At 46.9% G+C, this 16,237-nt stretch overlaps 1 protein-coding gene across 1 annotated transcript in view; it reads left to right on the top strand.

Annotated features, from left to right (window-relative positions):
* LOC135916925 (sodium/iodide cotransporter-like) overlaps positions 1–16,237 on the top strand; it is a 91,702-nt gene that overhangs the window by 62,932 nt on the left and 12,533 nt on the right. The window contains exon 6 of the mRNA XM_065450364.2: positions 4,919–5,076. Within this exon, the coding sequence (XP_065306436.2) occupies positions 4,919–5,076 (158 nt within the window). The remainder of the gene's footprint in view (positions 1–4,918; positions 5,077–16,237) is intronic.

The raw sequence follows: 16,237 nt of genomic DNA, 5'->3' as shown, positions 1-16,237 counted from the left end.
TGCCTGATATTCAGATCGTGACTTTAGCATTCAAATCCCCAGAATTTAATTTACCTCTTCCGAATAAATGTGGCACTGCGCCGCATCGCCTACAACGCGCACAAAATGTGGTCTGTCCACGAAACTTGTAGCAGGGAAGAATTGAAGCACAATCCCTTTTGTGAGGCATTGGTGTAATAAAAAATAATGCAGATGCAACGCCAATTCTGAAACTTGTGTGAAGTGAAAGCTTTCGTGATGCGCATAAATAAATGTTACAGACATGCTTACATTCTTGCAACGTGCTTTGCATCATAACGGTTGCGTGCCTGCCCGGCATAATTAGCTGGACGCGAAAAGACCACGACGCGATCCACGCGACCGTGGATAAACCCTGCATCTGGGACCAACGCACTCCACTTTTCCACTTTCTCCAGTACAGAACCACTTTACTGGGCAAGAAGCGGACAGAGCAGACGCGCCAAGCCACGAGAAAGACGGTCTAGAAAGATCTGCTTTAATATATGTTAATGTATATGTTAATATATGTTTTAATCTATTATATGCGCTCAAAACATATATTTCTTGCAATGAGGATATCTTGGCAGGGAGCAGAGCCGACAACCAGCACATTTGTAGTAGTAATATAGATGGAGCTAAAGACATTTCTCATATGAGGGCTGTTCTGTGTGTGAGCTATTCGGCAAGACAGCAGCATGAAGCAGCAGCCACTGCGGGCAATGTGCAGGAGAGTTGGCCAATAAACATTTGAGTTAAAAGAAATTAGGTGTGGAAACTAGTGCCTGTCGTCGGCGGCCAGAATCGTTACAGCGCCATCTGTGATGCAGCGATGGCGGAAGGAAAAAGACTAGGAGGCAGCATGACGTCAGGTAGCTAGCCTGGGCAAGGCAACCTCCTTTGACGTCGCTCCTCCATACCTTGGGGGCCTATATGCACGTTGGCTCTGAGAACATAGGCCCTTCGTGGTTGTCGGACCTCTCAAGGCATTGTTTGTTTTGTGGTAGTATTTAGTGACGCCCTCGCCACAAATGGCCCAAACCATCGCTTTATTCTCCCCGATACTCTCCGCGCGCTCGGCGACTAGAAATTGCCGCTTGCCTGTCATTTGAGCAGCCGTATGTGCCATGATCTTTTCCTCTATATTTTTGTGTATCTAGGCTTCGAGGCTGTCCCATAGCTCTCCCTTCTAGCCTTTCCTTCTTTTTTTTTCTATGAATGTAGTGGTGCAAAGTTACAGGTGTCGCTGTGATACGGGCTATGAGAGTGCGCATCTTAAATTCGGTCACCAACTAATACATGCTACGAACGAACACACTAGACAGAAGAGCAGGATTTTGGGCCATTTAGTGAGGCCTACTTCAGTACGGTAAAGCGCGACAGACATGACAAAGTAAGGTGAGACAGACGGAACGAGTGCTACTGACAACTGTGAACGTTTATTCGTTCACAGTTGTGCGGTATTTCTCCCCTCTATCACTTTTTACCGCCCTCAAGTATGCATTCGGTGGTGCAAGATCTGTTCTTCCTGTTGGTGCATCTGCCTTCAAGGGTCCCTCACCAGGGCTGGCCATTCTGAGCTGACAGGCGTAGTGCATTCAATGCGCGCTAACCGTTGTGTCTGCTCAGTGTGACATCTCTGCGCACCACGGAAAGAACTTAAATTTCAACCCTTGCTCCACACGGCCGGCGAGCTCCCAGCCGGGGAGTCGACGTATGTCACGCAAGTGCGCCTACGTACATGACAGTGCAGTGAGGTCGCTTATAGTGGCACGTGACTTTGATAATTATTCAAGGCAACGTCTGTTTTCTGTGTAATATGTTGCTTGAATAGACGAAATAAAGCTTAGAAAAATAATAAAGCACACAAACCAAATGCCTGCATGTTCTTATTTTACTTCGCACCGCAGCAAGAGAGATGTACTTCCGTTTTGTCGTTTTTTTCTCCCGTCTTGCAGTCGCCGTGCAGACACCAAAACAATGTCATTTTCTACAGTATCCCAGCGCGCGATCATGCTCTGTGATCCACTTGCGTCTGCCTCAATGTTCGCGTAGCACTGACTTATACCAGCTGTCAGGTGTTCTCGTGCACAGCACGCAAAGTCGTCCCCTGGGCGAAAAGAGACACATTCAACAGCTCGCGCAAGAGACCGTCAGCGGAAATGCGCCGCGCAGCAAAATAAGCTCGAAAATAAAACCAAGGCAGAGCCCATGACGTATGCCGAACGCGATCGTCCAGCTACGGTGTGGGAGAACGCAGGGAAGGAATTTCGTTTGCGGAGGTTAGATGGGGGCAAGTGAAAAGAGCGTTGTGTTGGCAGTGACGTTCTCATCCTCAAATCATGGGTTAGCGGCGCTGAAATATTTCTGTCTCGGCTATTCATGAACCAAATCGAAAAATTCTTGTGGTAGATCGCTCCCTAGAGGGGCATGTAACAACTTCCAGCGTATAACCGAAATTTTCTGTGGCCTGCTGAGGGGCCCTCAAAGCGGTTTTTACAAACAGCGAGGACGTGGTTTTCAATGCTATTCCATAAGCTGGTTCAAAATAGCCAAGAAGAGGTTTGTCCCGGCTATGAAATCTGGATGTACCCCTGTAGGAAGCGTGTGCCCTTGTTTCAAGTTTCCCGGAAACTAGATTATCCAAAGAAGTTTTTGCGTGTCATACCGACAGCTGAACACACATTGCAGCTTAGCGACCATGTGTATACTAATTGTATTGGGAACGAAATGAAATCCACAGCCTATGATGCACGAGTAAAAGTACAGCATTCTGTTTTATGCTAGAACCAAACCCCTGCTTTTGCTACTTATAATATTATGCAATGTTCATTTTCACAGGGGGATCAACAGAAACAGGAATATCAATATGGTACTTGACATAGGTGCATACGAAGCAATATAAAAAATGCTAAATAATACTAAATGCTGGTGACATACCGATAAAAAATGGAACACATCCTGCCATAAAAATATAGCTCTACATCAACATTACCATTTTCGGAAAAAGCAAATATAAGAAATTAACAAAAACTATGCCTGGAAATACTGAGCAACGAAAATATACAATAATAAACGCTCAAACGAGCGTTTATTGGCCAAAAAGCAGTGATTGGTTTGGCTTCACTCGGAAAGAAAAGCTCATTCAAACGAGAAAGTAATTGCCTGATACTTTGTTTTCCATGTATTGTAGGATTTTTTTACTTTCGGCTAGGCTATTTAGGTACCTAGGTAGAACGTTATGTAGTGTTTGTAGTCCCTGTGTGGTGCGAATGTTTTCTATATACAATTAATATGCATTTCTCGTGCCGTAGTTAAAATCCCGAGTGACAAGTTTTGTGAAGTATTTAAGAAACCTAATTATTATATCACATTTATTTCTAGAGATGTAACTTAGGCAATGAGCATGTATTTAGGGCAATTCAAGTATATTCTGCTTTAAAAGATCCTTGCGTGCAGTGCGTGTGTGAGTTATTAGACAATATGAAAAAATTTGTAATAAATATATATTAATATCTTTGTGGCGTATGAGGTCAATACGAGGTCGATATGAGGTCGCAGTAGTTTAAGAGCGAGCAAACGAGTGTACGGTACATGAGCAACGTTGCACAAAGATGAAAGAGCTAGATAACGATGCACATAAAGAAGACAAATGAATAGTGCTTGTAAATAACTAATTGACTTATGTAACCATCTAAAGTTATCTAGCGGTTAAACATTATTGCACCTATCGTTTTAAACGCTGGGGCTATATCAATGAATTTAGGCTGAATCTATTTTCTCAATGTTTACATGTTCGTTTTGAGACCTGTGAACTGCAACGTTTGTCTTTGTGCTAATAAAATGGACCGCAGCAACTGACGTCCACAGTGTTAATGATTCCAATAGAGAGTTTGCTAGGTCAATCAGTGGAACAATGTTATCTATCAAGAATATACTGCGCTCCTCATCATACATAAATTATCATCATAGACAGGGAGCATGCACCATATTAGTTACTTAAATGTAGGAAACGAGGGTTCTAAATACTGCTCTGTGGTACGCCACTACGAGCAGTTTCCATTGCAGACTTGAAGTCATTTGTAGTGTCCACTTTGCCATATGTGCTGTAGGCAAGCAATGAGTGATCCAACATAGCCACGATAACTGTAACGTTAAAGTTTGCGAATTTTTATAAACGTTAACTAAAGCAAAACATCTTAGTAAACATGGGTGGCAATTCAGGGTTGTTATTCTGCCATACTGATATACCAAATAGCGCTAAAAAGGCAAGGAAATATATCAGGACTGCAAAACGCCGCGCTAATTTCCAACTGTTTGTTTTGAGAAGCATATTTATGGAGATCTCTTGCACATGTAAACTCGGGCGTGACATAACGTCATGCCCCAGGCTTATTCATATAGTCATGTGCGTGCGTCATCTTTAATATATGTATTTGACAATTTCAAAGGAGTGTGTTTCCTCTCAAAGAAATGTTATTCTGATGCGGGAGTACTCTATGACCATAGTGCCGTGACACACGTCATAGTTTCAGTTGAAATTTGTGCTGGAAAGAAAGAGTTTTGATATTCCCGAAGCAGTTCATTGCTACAACTAATGCCTATGGAATGGTTCATTTACCATCCCAGAGATGTATTTATTTATATGGAAGAATGATTGTTGAAACGCGCGTATATATTTTATTCCTCGTAAGATCATATCAGGTGTGCTCTTTACAAAGGCCCTAAAGTCTCGCATGTTACTAATATGCGCGCTCCCCTAGAGCACTTTATTAAGCTAAACATTGTATTATTTGGGATATCGTTCTGTGGCTGATCGCAGCCACTTCAAACGCAGTGTCTTGCTAAGGGGAAGCTTGGTGACTAAAAGCCTACTGACTAGCTTGAAGTGTGAACGTGACTGTTTCGTTCACTTCATCAGGGAGGCCTCCGGAGCGTCGTATGGGCCGACTGCGTGCAAGCAGTGATCATGACTGGTTCGCCACTGGTAATCATTGGGAAGATTCTTTACGATTCTGCCACTAGCGTCGAGCCACCGCGGTCCCTGAATGATCTTAATATCACCGCCTATTTTCTTCGGTAAGCGGCTGCACTTCCTTTTCTACACTTGTTTGCAGTATCGCCAAGGTGAACCTATACGTGAAAGCATTGTCAGGACGTATACCTGTAATACATCTGTACTCTTTCGTGTCGACGCCCGCACCATTTGATGTTTGGACTCGTCATCTTTTGGAACATACTTTGGATATTTAGTGGGGCAGTCCTGTTGCTCGGAATACTCCAGGTCGTAGGCGCCGACTACGAGGGGGGGGGGGGGGTGGGGGGTGCTCCTGGGCCCGAGCCTCCTCCGGAGTTTTGCTAGGGGGCTGAGCTCCCCTCTTGGTGATGCCGAAGCCTCCCGGTTTCAATTATACGTGAGTGCTATATGCACTATATATACAAGCTGTTTGACTTGAATTTCTTTTACACGCACCCCCCCCCCCCCCCCACACACACACATATATATATATGTATACATATATACTGCCTGTTGAAAAGGGCTGCGGACCTCGTCAAGCCATAAAAAGGCTATTTGTTCGCGGTCCTCAACATTTCGGTGTTGAAATAAAGCGAATTGAATTGAGCATTGTTTTCAATTTCCACTGTAAGCACAATGTAAATACGCAATATATTTGAAAATATGGGGTTTTACGTGCCAAAACCACTTTCTGATTATGAGGCACGCCGTAGTGGAGGACTCCGGAAATTTCGACCACCTGGGGTTCTTTAACGTGCACCTAAATCTAAGTACACGGGTGTTTTCGCATTTCGCTCCCATCGAAATGCGGCCGCTATGGCCGGGATTCGATCCCGCGACCTTGTGCTCAGCAGCCTAACACCATAGCCACTGAGCAACCACGGCGGGTCGCAATATATTTAAATATACTTGTATACATAGGACAAAGCTTATTATATTTTTGAACAGAAGGAGGTAGCTGAAGGTGTTTCTTAGGCCTAGATAACGAATATGTTGTTGTATGTCCATCTCGCTTCAAAATGCTTTGCGTGCGTTTTGACCCTGAAAAAACAACAACAACGTGTAGACTTTAGTGACCCCTTCCCAAGTGCTTTATCAACGGCATGCGAAATTCACGTGAATGATATGTGTCTCAGTATCGCTTCTCTTTCCAGTAAGCAAAGCTAACGACTCATTAAAAACACTTCTAATAATTTGCAAAATTTATTAAGGATTGAAGCATCATCACTTGCTTGCAGAGGCCATAAATATATACAGGATGTCCCAGTTAACGATCATGCACCAAGAATATAAGAATGAAGGCAATGCGTTACTCGAAGAAAACCCATTGCATAGTGTTTCCAGTACAGTGGAGTAGCTCGCAGTAATTTTTTCGTTACTAAGATTTAATTAAGCAGTTGTAATTAATTATCTAACTCGAGACGTACTACCATAATTATCAAAATGTCAATGAGCATTTGTAGGCGCAGCGGAGGGACGTCTAACTGCGGTATTTTCAGCGACGTACTAATTGCGCAAAGATTTTTTATGACTGATAAATAAACTCTGCGAAATATGGCGACTACCACGTGACTTCGCTCCCACTCACACCATAAAGCAGCGCCCTCGAACAGGCTACGTCTTAGTCAGCCAGTGCGAAATGAAGGAAATAACGAAAAAAGTCCCCGCCCAAGCAGCCCGTATATATGGTTAACCAGTGAAGCTCAAACATGCGGCCCCGGTTTTCATCACTGGGTTAATCCCGACAGTTCTTTAAACGACGGCTTGGTAGGCTGCCGGATCTTCGGTACGCAGTTGTTGCTTGCACTCACCTGCACGAGCCTGTTCTTGTGCCCAGGCTGCAGCATCGGGACGGCATAGACGAGCTCGTTCCCGGTTCTGCTAGCGACGTTGCTGATCGAAAGCTGCCTGCTCCTCAGGAGTACGTATGACGCGTGTCCTGTTCATTTCGGAGCCGGAGAGAAACTTCTGCGCGTCTGCTCGGCTGAGACGGAAAGCGACGACGTCATTACTGGCGCAGCCAGTCGTGCGCCTCTTTTTCGCTTTTTTTTCGTGCAACCGCATTGGTTAGCGCAGAAGGAATTTTCAGCGTACAGGTGACAGACGGATGGACGCATCGGCTAGCCATATACAGCTTCGCTGTAAAACATCGTGATCGAGCTAATGCCTTATCGGTTGCATCTCGGCCGACTTGCGCCTCGCTTCCTGCATTATTGCAATCACCAAAATAAATCTCAGTAACGAAAGAATTGCTGGCGGCTACTCCACTGTACTGGATACAATGTGCAATAGGCTTTCTTTGAGTAACGGAACTGCTCGATTTTTTTAAGCCTTAGTGCATGATACTTGCGGAACACTGTATAATTCACTCATAACCGAAATGAGGTCAAGCCGGATTCGCTCAAAAAACAGAATCAATAGCAGTCGTGCGAAGCAGAGCTCATAGGCCATTTTACTGAGGGAGCCTTTGCGATAAAGCGCCGTCAAACGCCCGGCGCCATGCTGGTATGTGGGATCGCGATGGGGGGCGCACGGCGAGCGTGCTAGCTATTGGCGATTAGTGGCAAGTTCTCACGCTTTCTCGAGAGGTGTCGACTAGTTGTTTGGATTGGGAAAAAGCGTGTCGTCCCTAACTTTAAGCTTCGATATAGCTGCAATATTGAACGGCTACGGAGTCAAGTCTGAACATTGTCGATACGTACCGTATGCATGTAGCGTGTTAATAATGTATCTCTAGCCTTGAACTCTATTAACGTACGACTCAGGCGACAACAATCAGAGCTGTCTCCTTGTGTCATGCGGTGTGCCGTACCAGCGTACATTCCAATCCAGGTAACTGCGAAGCTCCGAAGAAACACGTTTTGCTAGCTTTCGTGCTCCTAAAATTTTCGCGGTATGATTTTCTAAACTTTATTTATCGGGCACCCGGGGATCAAGCATTACAAACTGAAGAACTATAAAATAATTCGGTCAAAAGGGCTGTTAACATGGCTAAAATAAGCTGATGACAGTGGCGGCGAGTATCAATATGGATGCGCACTCTTAGGTCTGGAATGGTGTCTGTGCTTGCAAGGGCACCTCGGCTACTCGAGAGAGCTGAATAACGAACTATACACAGCATAGCAACTATATTTTCTGCAGTTATACCGCGCGTGATGACCGACGTCGACAGCTTGCTGGCGAGATTCGGAAGCATGGGAGACCCCATGTAAACTAGGGCCGGCCGGCACACGGTAGGCATGGCTTTGGTTAAAGAATGGAAAAGAACGCACCTTCATTTCTTAGCCACCTACGGTTTTCATAGTACGTCCTCGGTCAACTTTCACCAGAATGTTGGTTGCCAAGCATCATAATCTTAGAACACGCTTGAACAGAATAAGTTAAATGTGCGTGCGCCAAGACATAGTTAACTTCTTCCATTCGCAATAGTTGACCGACTCGAATACGCGCCTTTTTTCATATCCTAGTTTCATCATGAGTGCCGAGTTCCGAGTTCGTCGCCGTGCGCTCACTGGGAACAAAACCTTCCCAACAGACACGCGATGGCATCAATTCATTTCTGTTTATGCTGGCAATACAAAGCGGACGCTTCTCTGCAATCACAGCGGCGCTGTCCACGAAGTCCCTGCGGGTGAAGACACACTTCACGCTTGCTTCCGAAAGTTATTTTTGCAGCCAAATACAGCAGAGTGGTAGCCTGGCGACCTTGAGTCGTCTGACATTGCAGAAATCTCATACCAAACAAGTTAGAATCGCACTAACTCGCAATTAAACCGCCACCTTTCCAAGCTGATGCAGGGGGAAAACGGAATCCGCACATACCAGTGCGAGGGGAAGAGCGACGCGGCGCGTTGGTTCGAGGCTGCCGTCTTCCTCGCTGATAAAACGGTCTATATTCGTAGTCACAGAAAAAGAAGAACAGAAAGAGATAGAAGCTGCAGTTTCGCCAAAAAGGCGGAGCAGTATTAGTGATAGCCAAGTATACGACAATTACACGAGGGAAGATTACACCACTGATAGCACTCAGGCTGTGAACTTGAACTGTCTCCTACTATGAGGTCTTCTATGTACTGATATAACGCCGTCACTTCAGTGCTCAGACGGTAGGTGCTCAGTGCTTGCCCCGAGCGGATGTGCGCAGCGAGAGTTCCGCCGAACTCTGAGAGCTCCCTGTCATCGATGGACGAACTTTGACCCGCCGCATGGCGTCTCGCCTAAACATCGGCGGCGTCGGTCGGCCCCAGCACAGGGCCCCCCGACCCCGCACCGCACGGCCGTGCTCGGCATGGATCCGCCGCCCTCAACAGCTACGACTCCATCGTAGCCTGTGCAATCCACCACCCTGAACCCGCAGCGCATGGACTTTGGTGATGCTTCGCAGGGAGCATTTACGCGCGTGACCCCTTCAACATCACGGCAGGACGAGGCCACCACCATAGTCTTGAAGTTGACCGATGGCTTGAACCTCTCCTCAGTAACAGCAATCGAGTTGAGCCTACAAATTCGTCGGGCGGGCCACCTTGCCAAGTTCGAGAGACAGGACGCAGTCGAGAAAATTTTAACCGCCCAAAACCTCATCGCCGTTGACACGAGCCGTGCATCGGCCACCACCAAATTACTCGCCTTACAGTTCGTGGATGTCTGCGGAAAATCGCACCCTGTGAGTGCGTACTGCGCAAACAATCCAAAAAAAAAAAGCTCGCGCCATCCTGCACGGTGTGCCACTCTCTTTTTCCGAAGATGGCGTAGGGGAAGAATTTCTTATTCCGGGCCGAAAAATCCTGTATTTTTGGCGACTTGGCCAGACATCTCTGATCATCATGGTGGAGGGCCCTGAAATACCAAAGAGCGCCATCCTCTTTTCAGCGGTATACCATCTGTACCCACCCAAGCCGAAATGCCTTCAGGGCTGGCACTGTTACAGCCTGTAACACAGATCTGATGTGTGCCCCAACGCATCGACATATTCGTGCTGCAGATCTTGTGGCAGCATTTCCCCCCTGGAACTAATACATCAACAACTCCTCACGAGTGCCATATGCGCTGCTGCAACTGCAGGGGTGACCACCCGGCTACGGGTGCAAACTGCCCACACCACCGCGTTGCAGAGGAGGCACTTCGCCGACGCAAACCACCGACACACATCAATCCGAATCACCAAGCAGCCCACCGTCTCTCACGGACGCCTACTTCAGAATACTTCGACGTGCCAACGAGCAACCGTTATTCGGCCCTCGATGCCGACTGCAGCCGTAGCCGTAGCCGCAGTGGCAACCGGAGCCGAAGTCACACCAGCAAACCCAGTCAAAATCGGCCCAAACAGAAACCGAAGCACGCCCACAAGCAGAAGGTGGACTTCAGACAGAGTCAGACATCTAAATCTCAATGTGATCAACACGATCCGCGCCATCCGTCGTGGAAACAGGTGCCTAAAACTGAGTCTGCTTAACTTGCCTGCGCTACCTAACCAGTGACAGACGCAGTATACCCCTTCAAAGGTGGGTGGTACAGCTCTCCCAGAAACTTCCCCCACTCTGCAGCCCTCCCCATTGAGCTCAGACCTTCCGTAAGAGGAGTTAGATGCACGTATTCGTCGCATCGTGCAACAAGCGATCGAATCTACTATCGCAACTGCAATTACTGAACACATACAACGCGTCTTTCTAACCGATGTAACCCCCTTATCAAACCAATTTGCGCAAATTTCCACCCGCCTCCAACATATAGAGGACACTGTGCAGCCACACAAATGCTCATTCCCCATAACCCTTCTGAATCACAACATGGCCACTAACTCTAGGCAAACACCTCTGATCCCAACCCCACCATCCCCGTCTCTCACGATGTGGCAATGAAACTGTCGTGGTTTTAGACGCAAGAAACGTCTCCTGCAGCATATGCTATTCGAAAAACAGAACCGGATATTATTGTGTCGCAGGAGACTGACGGTGCATTTCCCCTCGCTGGCTATCAACATTTTGTTGGCCCTGGTATTACATACAAACAACGGGGCACGTCCGACCCACTTATTCCTACAGTGACGGTGACTTACGTCAAGAGCTCCTTGCCCACAATCCAACTCGACACTGCGCATGTGAGTACACCGATTACTGAGCTGCGACCCCTCCCATAAACGCTAAACACCTCACCATACTGTCCTAATCCTCGGAGACTTGATCTGTCGATACTTTTGTTGCGACCAAACATCGGCACTCGGCCTCAAGTTAGACACCTTCATGCCAAACTACAAAGTCTCTCTCCTAAACGACGTTACCACGCCCACCAGATTGGGAAACTCACGTGAGAAGGACACAAACCTTGATCTCACTTGGTCAATCAGCCGCTACGACATTCAATGGGAGAATACCCAAGACACTCTGCAGAGCAATCACTCTATTATTGAGATCCGGCTTCCCTTGAGTACACAAAGGCCAAGTCGGACACCCCGACACAAAACCATCTGTCCCGTTGACTGGAACAATGCGCGTCAATGACTCGAACTGGATGAGATTGATCAGAGCACTAACCATAAAATGGACAAACAATGTGCTGCAGGCTGTGTCCCAACATGCTTCGCCCATTGCCACCACAGAATATCAACCCCAGGTTGACGCTCACCTCTTTGCCCTCTGGGAACGACGCCGCAGACTGGTGAGCTGGTGGCGCCGGTAAAGAATAATAGGACGCTCCATCAACGTATACACATCATAAGCCAGGAGAGCCAGGAATACGCTGACCAGTCGGAATCTCAACGGCGGTGGCAAACATGTGAAGACCTCAATGGCCAGCTTCACACACCTAGAGTATGGCAAATCTTTGGCACTCTTATGGGCCAAACGAAACGTCGCTACGCGCTCCAACGATATGAAATACAGACCGGGCGCTCCACTGAAGAAATTATCGAAGAACTGCGAGAGACATTCTATCAGGAGTTCAACCAACCACCACTTTCACCCTTTCCGCAATCACCAACCAAGCCAGAAGGGAATGACTCTGCATCTACAGTCTTGGAATTGCGGTCAGCATTCATGCAGCTCCGACGCAATACAACTCCGGATCCGGATCAGGTGACATATACCATGCTCCGCTACTTGCCGGAAAACCACCAGAAGCACCTTCTACATCTCGTTAACTATGCATGGGAGACGGAGAACATTCCAAAGTCATGGAAGGAAGCTTTAATTATTTTGATCTCCAAACATAGCAAACCTTCCAACACACCTAAACTCCTTCGACCGATATCACTCACATCGTGCGTGGGAAAATTGATGGAAAAGATTTCATTTCATTTCATTTATTCAACCTTAAGGGCCCGAAGGCATTACATAAGGGGGGGCGTGCATCAAAGTCAAACAGCTTCATAAGAAAGTTACATAATAAAGTGCACATTAGTTGTAATAGGTACATAAAATGGCACTTACGAGACTATAATGGCACCTTGAGAGGCACGGCCATCTCCCATACACACTCAGCGGCTTTCGCAGGCTCGTATGCGCCCAAGACGTGGCCCTGCAAATTGCCACAGATGTCAACGATCACCCTAGCTCGGCACAACTCCGGACAATCGTAGGCATTGATATCAAACGTGCCTTCGACAATGTCTTGCAGCAAGCCATCATTAACAACCTAGGAGCCACTAAACCCGGAGAACGCATGGTTTGCTATGTCTGTGGCTTCCTCAGCGCTAGGCAAGTACGCTTCTTGCATCCGTCCACCCAGCCATCCATGTGCTTCCCTATAAATAGAGGAACGCCACTAGGTCACATTCTGTCACCGACTCTCTTCAAGTTGGCGATGAAGGTCCTCCCCGCAAAGCTCAACCTCGTTACAGGTTTGCGCCATGCAATATACGCTGCCGACATCACACTTTGGTGCGCCACCGGAAACCCAGGCGAACAGAAAGTCGCACTTCAAACCGGCTTAGACTTCGTCGACACGTACATACACCAGCTGGGCCTCACATGCTCCCCGGAAAAATCGGAGTACTTCGTCGTACTGAATTCCACTACGCCCAAAGCAGCTGCTTAACGCGCCCACATTGCGTTGATTATGAACGGCGAGCCTATCTCGCGCAGAAAATACATCCGCATTCTCGGATTCCTGTGGCAAGAGAATGGACATTGTGCGGAGTGGCTACGGCGCATTCTCCATCAGGCCAGTCAAGTCATACATATGATGACGCGCGTAAGCAAGTGCCACACAGGCCCACGTGAACACGAACTCCATGAAATTGCTGAGGCAGCAATCTACTCGCGAATCCTCTATGACCTGCCATACGTTGCACTTACACGCACCCAGACCAAACGACTCGAGGCTTCTTTGCGAGGATGTTACCGTATTGAAATGGGTGTTGCCAGGTACGCCCGCAGCATCGATGTTGAACGCGCAACCCCGCACTGCCACCTCTTTACATCGACCTTCACCCATGCATAACTATCCCTCGAATCGAAGTCCAACCGATACCCCGCAATATGCACCCCGAACACTCAATTCTTCGAGGTCACAAGAAGGTTCTTCAAGTGCAGGGAATATATATATATATATATATATATATATATATATATATATATATATATATATATATATATATATATAAGAAAAAAAACGCAGTTCTGGGTCCGGGTAAATATTCACAGTGAAGTGGACGCGTGTATGAAGCGGTTTATTGACGTTTCGGCCGAGGTCCGGCCTTCATCAGAATCATATATATATATACATACATATATACGAGAATAAAGGGGGTTAACCGAGGGTCCCGATTTTATTAGTCATATCATAAGAAGCCAACAAACATTGACACCAAGGACAACATAGGGGAAATTACTTGTGCTTAATAAATGAAAATAAAGAAACGCAGAATTAATGGAAAGTAAAGTGGATGAAAAAACAACTTGCCGCAGGTGGGAACCGATTCGCTTCTTTATTTCATTCATTCTTCGTTTCTTTATTTTCATTTATTAAGCACAAGTAATTTCCCCTATGTTGTCCTTGGTGTCAATGTTTGTTGGCTTCTTATGATATATATATATATATATATATATATATATATATATATATATATATATATATATATATATATATATATATACGAGGGCCGTTTTTTTTTCAACCTCCGATCGGCTATAAATAAAAGACAAGTTCATCTAAAACAATAATTTTATTACCAAAAGATTAGTGCAGTTACGCTTACTTTTCGACATAATCACCGAAGAGATTGAGGCATTTGTCATATCTGTGGACAAGCTTTGCAATACCCTCTTCAAAGAAAGTTGCCGCCAATGAATTCAAGTAGCCCTTGACGTTGGTTTGAAGGTCACCATTGGTTTGAAAGCGCTTCCCACCAAGCCACGTCTTCAGTCCAGGAAAAGATGAAAGTCACAGGGTGCTAAGTCTGGACTGTATGGCGGATGATCAAAAAAGACCCATCCAAAATGTTCGAGAAGCCGTTGAGTTGCTCCAGCAGTGTGTGGACGGGCATTGTCATGGATCAGAACAACTCCAGCGGTCAGCTTTCCTCTTCGTTTGTTCTGAATGGCTCTACGCAAACGTCGTAATGTTTCACAATAAACAGCTGCAGTGATTGTGGTTCCGGGCTCCATAAACTCCACAAGCAACACACCTTGTTGATCCCAAAACACAGTAGCCATGGTCTTTCTGTTGTTGAAGGTTTTTTTGAATTTCTTTGGTTTGTTTGGTGAATTTGAATGCATCCATTGTTGTGATTGTCGTTTTGTTTCCGGTGTGTCGTATTGAATCCAGGTCTCATCCGCAGTAACGATTGATTTCAAAAGGTTGTCTCCTTCATCCTGATAACGCTCAAGGAACTCCAAAGCTGACGCCATTCGTCGAGTTTTGTGGCCGTCCGTCAACATTTTTGGGACCCAACGTGCACAAAGTTTTTTGTAGCGTAACCGTTCAGTAACAATAGAGTACAAAACAGACCTTGAAACTTCTGGAAATTCCGTAGATAAAGCAGTAATGGTGAATCTGCGGTTTTCTTTAACCATTCTGTCAACTCGTTGAACCAGGTCATCTGAAACGACAGATTTGCGTCCTTGGCCCCCTTCATCATGCACATCATTACGTCCATCTTTAAAATTTCGACACCATTCACGCACAACACCATCACTCATGAAGTTTTCCCCATACACTCGACTCATTCTCCGATGGATTTCTGCAGCACCATGGCCTTCAGCCTGTAGAAAACGAATAACACTTCGCAATTCACACTTGGCGGGAGCAACAATAATGGCAGCCATGTTTACGTGGCTGTAGCACAATGCCGACTGACGCCTGAATGTCAACAATGGCGGAGTGTGTAGTGCGAGAGCTGCGCAGTCGCCTACAGCGCATGTCCGCCTTCTGCTGCCCGCGTATCGTCTGCACGGAGCGATCGGGAAGCTGGTGGAGCCCCACCGCCCTCCCCTGAGACCCGGGGTGCGCCTCTCGAGAGCAAACATAGCTTTATCACATGATAATTGCGCACATCCGGGTCTTCTTGGTGGACTTCTATCTGCTATTCATCACTGCCGCCGAGAAGAACGTACGGACGTACCCCTCAGTTTAAACACAGTCAACAAATAAAAATTGGAGGACGCTTAAGCTTCGCCTTCAAGAGTGGAACGCGATAGCGTTCCCGTCGACCCGCCAATGGGTGTAAGACAATGGGCTACAGGGCAGCCATCACTTACGAGGCGCCCCGCATCAGACGCGGTGAGCGTCGAGCCATATGGTCGAGCAACGCGGCGTTCGGCGCAGCAATGAAACGTGCGCCTGAGCAAGCGGAGCGAACCAAAGAACTCGGTATCCCGGAGGGGGAAATGATGCACGCCAGCCAAACGCCGTGATCGGCACGGGCAGAGAGATAGAGAGATAGTGATCTAAAGAAAGGAAGGACGCTTGATTCTGCGGAGGGAGCGAGGCGAAGCGTTGTCAGGGGAGAGAGTCCGAACCGCGACAGCTCCAATGCGCGCGTGGCGCGCCATCTGTCGAGGCAGCGCCGTACATGGAGAGGAGGGGCTCTTCTGTGTTTGCCGCAAGATGGCTCTCCGTGTGCGGAAAGCGCAGAAGAAATGCAGCGAAACGCACTTCGCTACTCGTGTAATTGCGACTTCTGTAAGTTACATGTTCATAATTACCTATATACACCACAGTATAACTTTCCACGGCTCGTTTCGAAGGCAACACCGCATTCACTAGAGGCGCGTTTGTACCTTTTGGAAG

This window comes from Dermacentor albipictus, unplaced genomic scaffold (assembly GCF_038994185.2).
Source record: "Dermacentor albipictus isolate Rhodes 1998 colony unplaced genomic scaffold, USDA_Dalb.pri_finalv2 scaffold_38, whole genome shotgun sequence".
In the NCBI taxonomy this organism is placed as follows: Eukaryota; Metazoa; Arthropoda; class Arachnida; order Ixodida; family Ixodidae; genus Dermacentor; species Dermacentor albipictus.
The sequence above is the reverse complement of the archived record's forward strand: the minus strand, read 5'-3'. Positions and strand labels throughout refer to the sequence as shown.